Consider the following 16,946-nt stretch of genomic DNA (forward strand, 5'->3'; position numbering starts at 1 on the left):
TCACCACAGCGGATTACTGGTCCAGTAATGCTTGACAGTGGATTTTTACAGTGTTGAGTTGCCAGCCCAACCTTCAAAGAAGGAGCACCCATGCACGTACACACCTACCTGCATGTCTTTAATGTTCACTCAACCGTGGAGAGGACATGCATGGAAGGCACTCCAGCCAAGAATTGAACCAGAGAACCTCTTGCTGTGAGGAGGCAACACTAACCGCTGCACCACCACGGCCTAGAATGTAGAAAACTGATAATGATGTATAAAACTATATAAAATGTAAAAATGTACTAAATATGAAATACTTGACATAAATAAATAAAAGCTCTTAAAAGAGAGGATTTTTTTTTTGTAACTACAAAATCAGCACATTCCCAGGCCCCATGGCACAGACTGCACCCCAGACAACCCATGATCAATTAGAAGTACATCACTAGAGGGACTGGGCAGTGAAGGACAGGAGTGACAGCTGACACCTGCTTCCCTATTCTAGAGGGAAAGCAGCACCTCAGCTCATTGAAGTTGTGTGAATAGTCAAGCTCCATGCCATAAGAGGTGTGCTGATTGGCCAGGAGGTTATCCATACCCTAGGAGACCTCAGACAAGACTTAAAAGCAAAGTAGGAGTTGAATGACTTTAGTAAAAAATCTAAAAATATGCACATTTTTGCAGATTCAGTCCCCAAGATTTGTACAGTTAAGATTCTAAAGATTTAGCCCAAAAGATGTGCTAGGTTGGATGTTTAAAGGTTTAATGCAAAAATGTTTTAATGTCAAAAATCTAAGATCAACCCACAGTGTTAGAACATTCAAATCTTTAGATGTTCAACCCACCAGATTTGCTAGGCCATATCTCTAAAAAAATTATGTAATGTGGGCTTTTAAGATTTTAAATGTGGTAGGGTAAAAACAGACATGGAGACACTGAGATGAAAAGGAAAAGAAAAGAAGAAGGGCATGCCTGAGTACGTTAGCCACAGCAGTTTAATGACAAGTCAGAACTTCAACTAGAGTTTAGTAATGAACAAAATGCACCATGTAGAGAAGTGACAGCAAGACAAATACAGGACATGGAAGGTCAGGAAGTGAAACAGAACGATACAGCTTCTTATAGGTTCATAAATTCATAGGTGTTTACTAGGCTAATGACCACAAAGGCCTTTTTAGGCCTAGCCACGCATTCCAAATCTCTGACAAGTTCTGATACCCTTGATAAGTGTAAGCAGGGGCCTGGAAGATGAAATATTTCTTAGGGAAACTAACTGCAGAAATCGGTAGACTTAAAGGTCTAAATCCTTATTTTATATCATAAGCTCAACATACCAATGTTTTCAGTTTTATGATGACAGAGCAAGGTATAGCAGCTGCCATCAAAGAGAACTTTGCGCAACTGTTAGAAAAAAATTATACTAAGTAATTTTATTTGCTATAAGCAGAAACTTTTCTTAGCCGACTTGGTTCCCTTCAGAAGAAGATGTTAACCAAAGTCTATACTGAGATTTCTAAACCAAGCATTTATACTTCACTCATTTTTTTCAAAAAATATATTAATACAGAATTTTGAACATTATAATAAAATAAATATTAAGAATAATAACACATAATTACTGCTCATGAAAAACAGCTTTACAACTCACAAACATGCAATAATAAGAAAGTTTTCAGAGGTTTTATAAAATACCTCACAAAAATATTTCCATTTCAAAAATATCTTTCAATTCAGAGTTACATTTCAGAGTATCAACATATTTTCAGAGAATATTCAAATGTGTTAATTGCAATACATTTAATTTAAATTAAACAAGTCTGTTGCAATGTAGTATTTCAAAAACGGATATAATAGGATGTATGTTCCATCCCCAGCTCCATATGTTGTTGACAATTCAGAAGTGTTTTTATTATTATGATTTATTACAGCAATAACCCACGGCTGGGTGTAGGTAATGCTGGATTTACCTACGGTTGGCGTGGTTTGGCCACGAGGACTTGCCCTCATGACCAAACCACGCCAACCGTGGGTAAATCCAGCAATACCCACACCCAGCCGTGGGTTATTGCTATTATACAATGATGTTAGTTTTGTGTTGTGTTATGTTTGTGTTGTTGTAATTTAGGTTTTTGTTTCCTTTACTTTGCATTCTTCCACTTTTTGTGAGATAAAATAGTCCACACTTTGACTTAGTTAGCCACAGCCCCTCTGTTTGATCTTGATGTTTTGAGAATTATATTCTAAACAATAGGAGGTGACATCATATAAAAGGTGTTATCCACCACTGTTCTCCAAAAGGCATTCATTTTTGAAGGGATTAAGAGGGAAGAACTAAGAATTAAGGCAAAATCAGGGACACTTGTAAGGTACCCAGCTACCTATGCTTCTCAACTTCTTTCTCAACTATAGATGACAGAGGGCAGTTTTAAATAGATGGGCATGATTAAATTGGGGCACCCGTTTGACTACTAGTAGGCGTTTTTTGCTACCATTCATCTGAGGAACTAACACTGTCCAATGCTTATATTGTAAACAGTGAATTTGTAAACGGTAGCAATACTTAAAGTACTGCACTATTTTTACACAAGACTGTGACTGGGAGGTTAAAGACAGTGCTACAGTAAAAAAAAAATAACATTTTTGCCTGTTTATCTAGAAACAAGCCTATATACCAGAACCTGTGACAACTTTTGTGCTAGCTTTGCAAACCCTTCCCTCTGATTTTCCTGAGATGATGCACACTTTATTTGTTTTCACACATTACAGTCAGATCTAGAAAAAAAAATCTGCGGTGGTGGTGCTGCGGTAGTGTTGTTGCCTCACAGTTAGACGTTGCACGTTCGATTCTCAGTTAGAGTGTCTTCTGTGTGTCGACATGATTGAATGGGCGTTCCTTCATTGAAGGTTGTGCGTTAGGCCCGGCAAGCCAGCACGTAAAAATCTACTGCCAATCATTAGCCGACCGGAGTTCCGCTGTGGCGACCCCTAACCGGGAAAAGCCGAAATACAGTTTTTACAGTCAGATCTAGAAAATAGCTCTTCCTGATCTAGTGGTACAACCCTTCACCAGAACTGAGAGACAGCTAGTTAAAACACTGTACAGCGTTAAACTTTGATTACATCCTCTCGATTATAAAGATGTCTTCAAATACTACAATACTTGTCCTGCAACTTGTATCTAGTATGTCTGTCTAAAGAGGAAGAGCTTTGCCATGTGAATCGAAGCTTACATTTCTAGCATAAATTACACCTCCTCCAATGGGCATCTCAGAATATCTGAAATACTCACTGTGTTGGGAGTCGCTGTTATGCTGTTTGAATATTAATGATCCAAAAACAAACCTCGACACACAGGCTACTTCAGATTGGACTTCTTCTACTTCTGCCATGTTGATTCAAAGGTTCCCACAACATGACAGAATTAAGCAAAGTCTAGTTACCTCAAATGTTACGGTCGTATTACATCACACAAATGTATTCAGATTGCATGGTGACGAGCAAAGCTGTGAAGGAAGAGGTGATTAATTTACGTTTGTTAGCGTTCTGGTATAAAGGCTCTCCTACAGAACGGACAAACTGCTATTTTGATATTTAGTGAAATTATTTTAATTGTGCTACGTAATAAAAAAGACAAATAGTAGCCTGCAAGTGTCCCATCTTTTTGCTTGTCATACAAATGTATCATTGCCAATGTTGTAAAAAAATAATAATTAAGAAAGCAAAAGAAATTGGTAAGGACGGGCTTAAAATAAGGTACATTTTTTAAAATTATGGTAACTTAAAAAGTTTATTATACAATGACCCCCAATTAATATTCCAAAACGTGCACGCTGATTGGCCAGCGTGCCCATTGTAAATCCCACAATATACCAACGGAAAAAGGTCCGGTCGCCTGGACTTTTTTCCATTGGTATAAAGTGCTAAAAACATTTTTTAACAAATAAAAAAGAAAAAAAGAAAAAAATGGAGCAATGGAGACTTTCTTTTCTCCATTGCTTCCATTTCAAAACATTGATGTACTAGTTATGCATGGGACGCAAGTCCCATACGCATGCTCAGTACATCAAAACAAGGAAGCAGTGCACCACAACCAGCGGAAGAACAGTAATGCACCATTATACAAAGACATTATTTAAGAAAAGTAAGTATTTTTTTTCTTAAATAATGTCATTGTACAATAGCAATAACCGACTCCGTGGTTGTGGTATATTAAAATTTACCCACGTTTGGCTTTATTTAATCACGCGGGCTTCACCCTCATTATTAAACCACACCAACCATGGGTAAATCTTCAATATACCACACCACATCGTCGGTTATTCCTTAATTATCCAATGTCATGTCCAAAAAAGCAAGGCAGGGTTGCATGATTTCTTAATGGCCGTACTTGTAACTTAGGTTACTTTGGATTTACAATGTAAATGGTTGGACTGGCCAATCAGCGTGCACGTTTCTCATCTTTTCAAAGACAACATTGTATAATATCTTATATTTTAGCAAAGATTTTATCATGAAACTCCACATGGATGAAAAACATAGAGATAGTCTCAAAATATATGTAAATGTCATACTCTGCTTGTTTAAAACTCAGCATCTATCAAGATGGTTTGGGAAACAACTGTTTAATTTTGTAAAAATAGGATGTGTATTATGTAAAAACTATAAACTAATGTTGTTATGTAGTCCTGCATTTGAGTCAAAGTCTGTGTGACCTCAGGGACTTTAGCATACCAGGTCTGTCTGTCATCAACAGCTTCTTTAAGGTCTTACAAATTTCCATTCATTACTCCCTTAATGTTGTCTACCCATCTTTATTACTGGTCCCCTTTTTTTTTTGTCTTTGATATTTTCCTTGCATCGATGTCTTCTCCAATGAATCCTCTCTTTGTATTATGTGGCCAAACTATCTGAGTTTTCTTTTACTGTCAAACCTTCCAATCAGAGTCATAGTTAGGGGAACTGGCACCCTTAGAATTTTTCAGATTGGTCCCCCCTTCAACCCAAAGGTGAGGACCAAAAATGGAATCTGAAGTTGTGAACTGAAAATAGGACTGAACTGTAAAAAAGAGTTTATGCAAACTCCTCCCCCTCCTTGCTACAGTTAATAACAAACAGAGCTATGAAATATATTAATTTAAGAAGCTAATATATTAGCCAAAACTTCTCATATGAATTCCAATACTGCAGTCATGACCAATCAGCAACTCAAGTATACCTTCTGACAGCTTGCAAATGAGGCAGGTACCATCTTTCCCCTACCCTAGTAAACATATTGCTTCCCGTGAAGACTATGGTTTTATTTCCTTAATTATTGATTGATTCAATCTTTTTGCAGTCTGTGGAATTCTCATACGTTTTCACTGCTACCACAATACCACACCTTAAGAGGATTAATTTTCAGCAGCACAGTCTAATATGCAGCCCAGCTATCAGAAACATGTTATTACTGTGAAAAGCATAACATTCACTTCATAGCCTTTGTTGACATTGTGATGTCTCTGCTTTTTAATATCTTTTGGGGATTTGCAAAAACTGGCCTCTCAAAAATTTCTTTTAATTATTCCATGCCTGTAGTCACCATCTGCAGAGATCTTTAAAATAAAATCCTGTTAGTGTTTTCACTTCTTCTGCATCTGTTTACAAAGAACTGCTGAGGCTAGATGACATAATCTTAGCTTTTCAACAGTAAGCAGCAAGACATTGTTTGCACTTTCTTTTATCTTCATCAACAGGTTCTTCAATTCCTCCACACTTTCAGCCATCAGGGTTATATTAAACATTTATCTGCATTTGTAAACATTTCTTCGAGGAATTTTGATTGCAGCACCTGACTTATCTAACCCAGAATTCATATGATATAGTCTAGATATAAATTAAATAAATGGCAATATGCAGCTTTGTTGCACTCCTTTTCCCTTTCTTGAACAGAGCATGCATTCCATATTTACTTATAACTCTTGCGTCTTGGTCTGTATTCAGGAAGCAAATAAAGTGACCCAGTAGCGCTATTTTTCTATAAATATGCCATACTTTGAGTCCACAAAGAAAACGGGCTTTAGAATAGCCACTAAAGTAGAACCAATTTTTTTCTAGAACTCCTGTACTTTTTCTATTATCCAGTGGATGCTATAACTTTGATCTGTTGTGTCTCGGCTTCTTCTAAAACCAGCTTGTATATCTGGCAGTTCTTGGCTCTATAAATAGCTGAGGTTTAGCTTGGAGGATCTTAAGCCTTACCTTACTAACATGTGAAATAAGTATAATTCTTTAATAATTTGTTGTAATTCGATGAGGACCTCAGTCAATGTACTGAGGATTCAGTGATGTTGTCTTGATGGATAGCGGTTTGGTAAATTGGTACTTCAATGTTTTAAAATAGATACCATCCATCTGCCTAGGATGGGTGAGTTAGCAGAAGCTACTCTCTCCTATAATCCCTGCCTGGCTTGACTGGGCATGTGATTTTCAATGGGATTTAAGTTTGGTTCCACTGTGTCAGAGATTCAGGAACCTTGAAGGCTTTCAGCCAAGGCACTGCTTGCTTTTTAACATTCAATAAACGTTTTATTGTAGCTCCTACAACTTCTACAGCATTTCATCAATGTTATCTATTTATATTACCAGACGTATATAGATGACTAGTGTAGAAAATACCTTTTTAATACAAACAAATCAACTATTTTCCTTTCTCCATGTTTCAGTGATTTCAGAGAAAATCAGAATTTTCAAAACATAGTGCTAGAATTTGGTTTATGCATTTGTGTTTCACAAGAGGAAATTATTCCCCTAAAAAGTTAGGTGATTCATTGTAACAATTTTTAAACATTATGCATCCTAGAAGCTTAGGACTATGTTTATAAACTAGAACAAACTCTGTGCACACTTTTCTTCATCATTAAAACACTACAGTAGATAAAGTACATAGACCATTAATATAGAGCTACGATAATCATAAAAGGTCAACGTCTTTTTGTTGTTAAATCTGTTTCCTTACTTACAGATCTGCTTCTGGAGGCAGCAAACCATGGTACATCTCTTCAGTAATACAAAGATATGGGTTTCTAAAGGACATTAAATCTATTTTTTATATCCCCCAAAACTTAGAATCTTATAGAAAAATAGCTCTTTACAGCTTAATATATCACATGCATGCATACACAAAAGTGGAAACAAGGAGAATTAATTTCTCAAAAAAAAAACAAACTTAATGGGTACAAAGTATTAAAAAATGCAAGTAGTAAATAAGTAAATAAATAAATAAAACACATATAAAACACACTGGTGAGTGTTTTCATAGGTCTTACAGGCATCCTTATATAAAAATAGCAGTTAAACACCCAATTACAATTCAGTGCCTTAATGGTCTTGAATTTAAGAATGATTTAATAAAAAATATATACTTTCAAAGATAATGACTTGTTTGCATTTAATTTTACCAGGAAATATCACTCATTTATTCCCACTCTGTATTAGCATCTCTGTCCTTTATTGTTCCATACACACCATCTAAAACCTAGAAGGACATTTAAAAGGCTGCCTATTGAAATGTCTGCACTCAAAATGTCACTCGCTAAAAAGCTCCTCCCAAAAAAAAAAAGACCGAAAATTCAGAGAAGAATGAATCTCAGAAAGTGCTTTTCTCCTTAAAACTTCTTTTTGCAAGGAGGCAACCCCTCCAGATATCCCAAACTTATATATATCAACTCCAAGATCACCATAGCTCTGAGAAAAGCAAATATTCTTGCATCTTGGACTTACTATATCTAAGTCCATTCTTTCAGCCATTTAGTCTCCACATTTTGGGACTCGCTCTATCACGTGTCAACATTTCAAATGATTACCTATCTAAAATCAGTTCAAACAACACAATTCTTATGGAGGTGGTTAGCTCTCTTACCCTTTCTGCCTGCATAAACATGTTCACATATCCAGTCTTAGAATCTTCTCATAGGTTAGCTCATGTAAAAGGCTTTACATGCAATATTAGCAAGCGCACGTGCAATGTTTTCTGTAGTACAATCTATTTGCAAAATTTTAAACTCTGCCTAGTAATAGACTGCTGAACAATATTTGGTTTTATAATACATTTATAGTAAGCATTTCCTGAATAAAAACCTCCCCACTCTTTTAATAAATGACTTAGACTCATGTTTTTGTTCTGAAAGATCACCTTTTTGATAAATAAATGTTGGAGTATAATCTATGAGTGCCACCAACTCCTATGCCCCATCAGAATATACTGACTGCCTCTAATACTCTCAACAGAATACATATTAGGAGAAGAGTACCTTAAAAGCATTACTTTCTTCTTAAAGAAATCTCTATGATATCTGATAAGATTCAAAATAAGAAACTTGCCATGCCATGAACTTATCCAAACTGTTTTTGAAATTCATATGGATAGATAGCTCTCTGACATTTAACCAACACATTACATTGATGGTTAGGAAATCAGGTTACCTTGTGCAGCTCATAGCACAAATTATTTCTTCCAGTTCAAAACAAGTCCTCACCTCCTTGTGCTTTACTATGATTAGACTCATCATTGAATATAAAGCCACCTTTGAGATGTACTTTATTCATAGTTCATAATTTTAGTTTAGTATTAGGCTAACTGCCCTTGTGGGATATTTTAAGCCTAGCCAATTACCCCATGTTAGAATCAAAACCTGCACCTTATGCCTGCAAGGTAAACACCTTAACCATTATGGCAACCTCCCACCTGATATATTTATAGATTAGTACTAGGCTAACTGCCCTTGTGGGCCATTTTAAGCCTAGCCAATTACCCCACATGAGAATCAAACCCTGCACATTATGCCAAACTTCCACCCTATCAAGCTATTGAAAAGACCCCAGAGGTTTGCAACTAAAAATATCACAGACCTAAAAGAGCTGAGCTGCAAAGACAGATGTGAAGTTTTACTTCTTTACTCAGTTTCTTACAGATTCCTTAGGAAGACTTGCCTTACTGAGAGAACAATAAGGGATCTGTCTGTCCAAAAACTCTTCCATCTCAAAAATCAGACAGTACAGCTAACACCAGGGCCAGAGATCTAAATGAATTAATTATTTAGTTAGTTACGTCTTTATTTATTTTCATTAGTTTGTACAGAAAGCCTAACTTGGCTTGCAGTGCCATCTTCAGCAGAGGCCTGTTGAGAAGATCTTGAACAAACAATGAGGCAAGGACTTCTTTTGATCTGGAAGAAATACTTTTTGCAGTGATATAGTAATGGGATTTCCTAATCATCATTACAACCAATCTACTTCTGCAAATAAATAAGACAAAGAAAAGGGATAGATTTCCTCACAAAGCCTCTACTCCTTCTCTAAGTTACACAGTGTGCACACTGCATTGAAAAAGGAGCTGGACAACTGAATGTGTGTTCACAAATTCATCCTTGGTATGACAAGCTTGGCCCTCCTTGAAATGAATGATTTAAAAAATGTACACTTTCAAGCATAGTAGCATAATATAATGTTCATGGGGTTTCAATGTGATGCCTTCCATTTTGCTCCTTCCTGTCCTCCGATGACAGTGGGATATTTTTCTTATCCAAACTCTTTCCTCTCCATCTACCACCACAGCATATGTTACTGTTTTCATTTCTCTGAGCCAAGCTTCCCCAAATCCTAGCCTCCAAAGGCTTATCTTTTAAGCTATCTGAAAACTATGAGGGGCTACCTCACCCAGAAGACTACGTATTGTGATGGGTAGTATCTACTACCATAAAGCCAAGGCATATTTAACATTCATTGTTTCTAAAACATACCCACAGATACATATATATATATATATATATATATATATATATATATATATATATATATATATGTATGTATGTGTGTGAATTATTGACTACAATAGCTAATTAAAAAATGGAAATCCTCAGGCCTTCATGATCCTCTAATCATGCACTGTCAAATATATGCAGTAGAATTACTATATTTATTAATTCACAGAACAGCAATATATAACTGGCCGATATTCACCTTTTATGACATAAGCAAAGATAGCCCTGTTGAAGAATGTAAAAAAGCCAGTGATATTCCTCACGATCTTCTGAAGCAGATTATTAAATTACATAGGATCATAGGATGATAGGAGGTTACTAGGCTAATGACCCTAGGGCCCTTACAAGCCTAGCCAAGTTTTACCCTTATTTCCACTATCAGCACCTATCACCCCTGTCCAAGAGGGACATAGGTGGAACCCCTGGGGTTAACTTACAGTTACCCATCCAATCATCCAGACTGCGTTTGAAGAGGGCCAATGAGGTGCTGTCCTTGACATGAAGCAGAAGTCTAGTCCAAAGATCTGGTAACCTCTGGGAAACAAATCTGTTCCTCCACCAGGTTCTATTAATGTCACATACCAGGTTAAGGCCATTTGAGCGAGTAACCTGTGTATTGTTTGACCTATGGATATGCAGTATTTCAAATAAAACAAGGTTGAAGATTGCCTTATATGCAAGGCAGAGATCACCTCTGAGCAATCTGTATGAAACAGAATAAAGTGACAGTGATTTCAAATGATCCTCATAGGATAGATGCTGAAGACCTTGAATTTTCCTTGTGAGGAACCGTTATAGTCTCACCAATTGCTGCAGATGCTTGGAAAGGTATATACTAAAAGGAGCATTGTACTCAATTATTGGCCTGATGAGGGAAGAGTATAGGGAGTTTATAACTTCTTTTTTTCTGGAGGAAATGCCCTTACTTATGAGATGAGCAATATAGAATGCCCTTCATACCACTGTGAAGACATGGTGATCAAAGGTAAGGTTGCTGTCAACCTGTGCACCCAGGTCTCTCACCACTGAGTGCATACCTGAGTGTTGTTATTGATGTTGTAGTTAACAGGAACATCACTCTTACCAAAAGTGATGCTAATACATTTTTTTGCACAGAGTTTAAGGCCATGACTTTGGCACTAGTCATTTGATTGTTTAAGACCCTTTTATAGGATGTTGACATAATTTGGAGATTCTATAACCTCTCCCAGTTTGCAGTTATCAGCAAACTTTGTCAGCCACAGACCTTTAGTTTTAGCTTACACTTCAGAGAAATAGATTCCAGACAGTAGAGGTCAAAGGACTGATCCCTGTGGAAAACCACTGATTACAGGTCTGCTGTTAGAGGTGGATTCCCCTATTTTGACTATATGGGTTCTATCAGTGAGCCAGTTCGTGACCCATCTAATGATATAGGGGTTGATACCTAGCTGGGTGAGTTTGACAATTATGCCTGAGTGAGGGATATTGTCAAACCCTTGACTAATTCTATGTATGCATAGATTTCCCCTCATCAAGGGCCTTGGTGACTGTCTTGAAGAAGTCCACCAGGTTTAACAAGCATGATCTCCCTCTGATAAATCCAAATTGAGTAGGTCAAGTGTTTGGAGGTTACCAATGTCTTTTTTGATAAGGTCCATGATGCTTCTCTCCATGGCCTTGCAGATAAGGCCAGTCAGGCTAACAGGTCTATGGTTCCTGGGGTCAGTGGAAGCACCACCTTTGTGCAAGGGGATAACTGTGCCCTTTTTCCATTCAGCTGGGATGAAGCCATTGTTTAGACTATCACTGAAAAGAGTACCCCATGGCATTGCTAATTATTTGAGCCCATGTAGGATGCAGCCTGGGATATTATCAGGTCCCATGAATGCTGTGTTTTTGACCTTGAAGAGGGGATTCACAACCTGCTCTTTAGAGATACAGGGTAGAGGACAGGTGGTAGGGATATCTTGGGGTAAGTGTGGTGGGAAAAGGGGAGTGAAGTTTCACAGAACCTGATGGCTAACAGGTTAGCAATGTCCACAGGCTCAGTATATGTGGTATTATTAACTACCAGTTTGGCACAAATATGAGCATTTCTGTTTAGGTTACGGATATAACTAAATAACGCCTTATGGTTGTCTTTAGTTGAGGAAGCTAATTTGGATTTGGAAGACATCACAAGGAGTCTTATTTGCTTGTTTAAGCTGAGGAGGGAGTGTTTTCAGTTTGGGGCTCACTCCCTCTTACTCTTAGACAGCAATTTCTTCCTCTTATTGTAAAGCCTGTTAATGGCAGTTGTCCACAAAACAGGTTTGCTGTTCCTTGAGGAGCTTGTTTTGGTCCTATCAGGTATGACCGCATCAATGCAGTTGTTCAGGTGTTTGTATAAAGCATTTGTGTAGAACTCAGCATAGTTGCCAGTTCCATCTGAGGGGGGAGGTGCAGTGCAGCTAATTATACCATCAATCAGTAATTATCATAACTCTCAGTATAGCTTCCATCACACTAGACTAATGATGCAGACCAATAAAATAGTATAACTAAATTAGATTGTTATTGAAGTTAGGGATTAATATTGAAGTATGGCTACATACAGTGCAACTAAGGTGTTTCACTTTTCTACTAATTAATTGTATTTCAGTATATGAAATACTATGAGGTTCTAGACAGATGTATTGCAATAATTCAGAATCTGTATAAGTAAATGTAAACATTTATTGGATATGATCATATAATTCACCTGCATTAAAATTAATATTGGAGATTAGGACAGGCAACCGCTTATAGGTCCCCTCTATCTCCCTCTTCATTTTGGTGATTACCTCACTCTGTACTTTGGGGAATTACAGATGAATAAATATATACTGTCTGTATATGTAGATGGCATACCTCTCAGCCTCTTAACATAAAATAATCTGGACAAAATAAAAAAAAAATAAAGGTAGGACAAAGGCCCAAAATTAGGGATAAATTCTAAATATTGATTTGATAAACTTTAAAAGTTGCTAGAATAAAAGGTATTGTGTTATCATGTATTATATGAAGGATATTAAGTCTGAAACTCAAATGCCCATTATTAATTAGTGAATTCAATCCTCAATGATTTGCCACCAAAATCCAGAAAAAAACACACATTTTATGAAGAAAAGACCAAAAATATGAGGCAAAAATCTGGACAGTTGGGAGGTACTTATTGGCCTGCTTATTTCTAGTTTTTTTTTTTTTTTTTTTTTTTAACAAAGAAGTGCCAATAAGGGAGAATATATTTAACTCAAATATTTATTAAGCTTACCCATTAATTCTACTAAATCCACAAATATGCTCTTCAAGTCTTTTAGTTATATATTTTGATGAGACTCTAACTGTATTTCTTATAGCAAGTTATAAATACAACAAGGAAGCAATACTACAGATTTTTTTGCTTGCAAAGGTTTCTCTCTGAGATTTAGAAAAGCTTAATGTGATCCAGTAGCCTTATCTCAGAAGGTTTCCGCATGGTACTAAGTCATTCTGATTCTTAGACTGCTGTACTATGCCTTAGCATGGAGAGTGGTTTTATGGGTAAAGTTATATCCTAAGGTGGCAGACTGGGGGAGTGGCTAATGCTATTTAACAATGGGCTCACATTTAGAAATGCTTGCAGGCCCTGTTTAGCTAAGTAAAATTAGCAAAAAATGTTAATTTCTGTCAAAATACATCAGTCATCAATTCACTCCTATGGAAGAGCTCTCTGTCCATGTAAGTACAGCAGAGCCAATGGAGGTAGGCAAGGGGTGTCAGTGTACGCATGTGTGTGGACATGTATGTGCATGTCTACAGTGGTCATGAATGAGGCTGAATGAATGAATGCATACATGCATGTGCCTGCCTGGGTAGACACACTGCACGATTTAGATAGAGTATTACAGATGTGTATGTGTGTGTCTGATTGTGGGTATGTAGGTAAGTGGCAAGTGAGCAGACGTGTGTGTGTGTGTGTGTGTGTGTGTGTGTGTGTGTGTGTGTGTGTGTGTGTGTGTGTGTGCATGCATGTGTGTGTGTGTGTGTGTGTGTGTGTGTGTGTGTGTGTGTGTGTGTGTGTGTGTGTGTGTGTGTGTGTGTGTGTGTGTGTGTGTGTGTGTGTGTGTGTGTGTGTGTGTGTGTGTGTGTGTGTGTGTGTGTGTGTGTGCATGCATGTGTATATGTGTGTGTGTGTGTGTGTGTGTGTGTGTGTGTGTGTGTGTGTGTGAGTGAGTGTGCATGCATGTGTATATGTGTGTGTGTGTGTGCGTGCGCACATGGGAGTGCCGTCACAGGTTGTTTTAGAGAAAACTAACTACTGGAAGAAGAACAGCCTGGGTTACTGTAGCAACTAAAATTGCCATTATTACACAAGTGAGAATTTAAATTTATTTCCTGAACCAACACTGGTAGGACTTTTGTCTTCTGGTCTTAATTGCAGATGTTCTTCTTGTGAAATCTAACAATTGTGAAAGTTGACCTTTTTTGCAGTTCTGATTTTGCCCCTCTCTCCAAGGTGTGGTGATTGTGGAGATGACATATGTATTTGTACAGGGAGATAGCAAGTGTGGCGACTTTGAGAGGTGCAAGGTAATTCCCCCTGCAAATAAACAGGAGTTCAAATAAGTTATTTTTTGCAAATTTTGGCATTCCAAAGAAGAATGTTCACAATTACAAAATTGGCTGAGAACCGTTATCTGAATTATTTAAAAAATTAATGTAATGATGATGCAAATATTTGATCATGAGATAAAAAATGTGACTGATTTTTTTCTTTTTGGAATTCTCTTATTTTAAAATTTATAAAGCATGTACTCATAGGTGTTCTTTTTTCCATTTTTCTATGGCTCTGCCTGCACGTGTTGCTTTCTTAAATTAAGAAAATAATGAAATATTGAGACTATCATTTTATACAGCTTGGGATGGAAAGTTACAGTATCCTGATTATTGACTGCTGCTTTCATAGACTGAAGGCTTAAAGACAAATAAATTATGGTGATGTAATTGCTTATAGGGATGGTTAGGAACAGAAGGAAGACTGTGCTACAGCAACGGAGAGAATGAAAAATGGGTATAATGGATCTTAGGATTATAGGGTCAGAAGTATTCCTTCTACAGTGACAGATATGAAGACAGAAGTAAATGAATGAGCTAATGAAAAATGTTAAAATTTTAGCACATCTGTAGTTTCACTTTCCCTATAAACAACTTAGGGCAGAATGAAATTTAGACCTGCTGCCTTCCACCCTGTGATCATGAGGCCAATCATCCCACAGTGTCAGCAGACAGAAGAAATAGAGTCTCCCTCCATTCAATGCCTGTTTCCATTTCTAGTCAATTCCAGAAGCAAGGCAAGATGAATACATTATAGGGTCTTGCTGCTACTGTTGTGTTTTTATTTTATTCTGTGGCACACTCATTATTACAGCCCTGGTACAAGAAATTTGTACTGCTGTATTTGATAGGCCCCAAGTAGAAAAACACATTCACTGTTTCTTAAAGAAAGGTGCAGTTATATGTAAATGAGCTTCTAATATTGTTACCTACCACAGGCACTAGTATTCAGAGATATGCATCGAGTAACACTTCAAAGACTGTAGAACAAAACATAAAATTCCACTCTAGGAGAGGCATTGTTCTACTAGTATAAGCACATACCAATCAAAAGAAGGCCTTTCTCCAGCATCAAAGGCATCTCTCAGTTGTTTGACTTGATTATCCTGGCCTGGAAGTCGAAATATTCCCTCCTCATTAAGGCCATATTGCTTAATGAATTCAGCGCACTTCTCCACAAGAATCGGCACCAGCTGTTTACCAAATTTCTGTTCATATGCCAAAGTATCAGACAAGTGCTGGCCAAAAACTGAAAAAAAAATGTACATTGTTTAATCTTTCAGATCTATATAATTTTTATGACTTTTTTTTTCTGCAGTTGAATGATACTGAACTGTATGAACAATGCTCATCAACATCTTCAAAATGTGAATGATTCGCGCACACTTTTCACAACTTCATTGTCAGTATATAAATGTTATTTATGGGTTGTAGTCATGTAATAGTGTGGATTTAGTGTGTCCATAACACAGTGTAAATATGTAATACTATGCATATATAGTAGGTAACAGTGTGTATGTATAATTTTGTGAAAATGTAACTGCAGTTTTGTGACAACATGGATACATAGTGTAGCTGTAAATCAGTGTGGACATGTAACAATGTGAAGAGTTAACAGTCTAGATATGTAACATTGTAGGATATGTAAAACCTTCAATATGTAATAATACAGAAGAAGACAACAGAGTGAAAAAAAAACAAGTCCCCCTTGCATACATTTCAGGCAATCAACTCAACTTGCTCTCAGAGTCTGTACCTGCAATGCACACTATCACTACAGCCTAACTAAATACTTTTTTCATTCATTGGATAATAAAGTTTTATTTCTAAAACTGCTTCAGTCTGTCAATCGTGTAGATTCAGACTCTCATTGGAGTTTGACTTGTGATGCATTTCACATCAAGGTGGTCCCACAAGTGTCTTGTGTAGGCCTCAAGCCACAGACACAAATGTAGTCCAAAGAAGATTCTTTTAAAGCAAAATGCTGGGTAGGATTTATGAATAGCTTACACAAGGTGCTAACAGCTTCGGTCCTTGCGCAAGAGTCAGGATAGCTAATTGTGACCCAGGCACTTGATATCTTAGCCTGCTACCACAGGGAATTTTCATAGTCTTCCTACATGCCAGGCTATGTACTGAAGGCAGCATTCAAATACACTTTATATCTATTCAGATAGGCATCTGAGTTCAGCCATTCTGCAGAACATATTAGAGTAGAGGATACACAGCTGGCCTCTATATCCATTCAAGGGAAATTATCACATCTGGACAATACAGACACAGTATAAGAGATCTCAGGGTGATACCATACACTGCCATGCCAGGAATATAATATCTGTCATTCGTACCCAAGCTGTCCACAGTACTAACCCACAATCACAGTACAGATTGTGTGTGCACACATATGTAGCTGTTATACTGCATATTGACTGATTGATTTATTTTACAGGGAAAGTCTGACTAGGCGGCAAATGACTTTCAGGGGAGGCCCGGGGAAAAAAGCTCCACAAAGTAACATTACATGCAAAACATTACATACACAAGCTCAACATAGTAATACTACATACA

At 37.1% G+C, this 16,946-nt stretch overlaps 1 protein-coding gene across 2 annotated transcripts in view; it reads right to left on the bottom strand.

The window, feature by feature from the left end:
* The window catches only part of ARHGAP25 (Rho GTPase activating protein 25), a 913,359-nt gene that overhangs the window by 179,703 nt on the left and 716,710 nt on the right, over positions 1-16,946 (bottom strand). For both annotated transcript variants that reach the window (XM_044083089.1, XM_044083090.1), the window contains exon 5: positions 15,423-15,627. In XM_044083089.1, coding sequence (XP_043939024.1) covers positions 15,423-15,627 — 205 coding nt within the window. The remainder of the gene's footprint in view (positions 1-15,422; positions 15,628-16,946) is intronic.

The sequence above is a fragment of the Protopterus annectens genome, chromosome 9.part0 (assembly GCF_019279795.1).
Source record: "Protopterus annectens isolate FY-2018-M chromosome 9.part0, PAN1.0, whole genome shotgun sequence".
Lineage (NCBI taxonomy): Eukaryota > Metazoa > Chordata > Ceratodontiformes > Protopteridae > Protopterus > Protopterus annectens.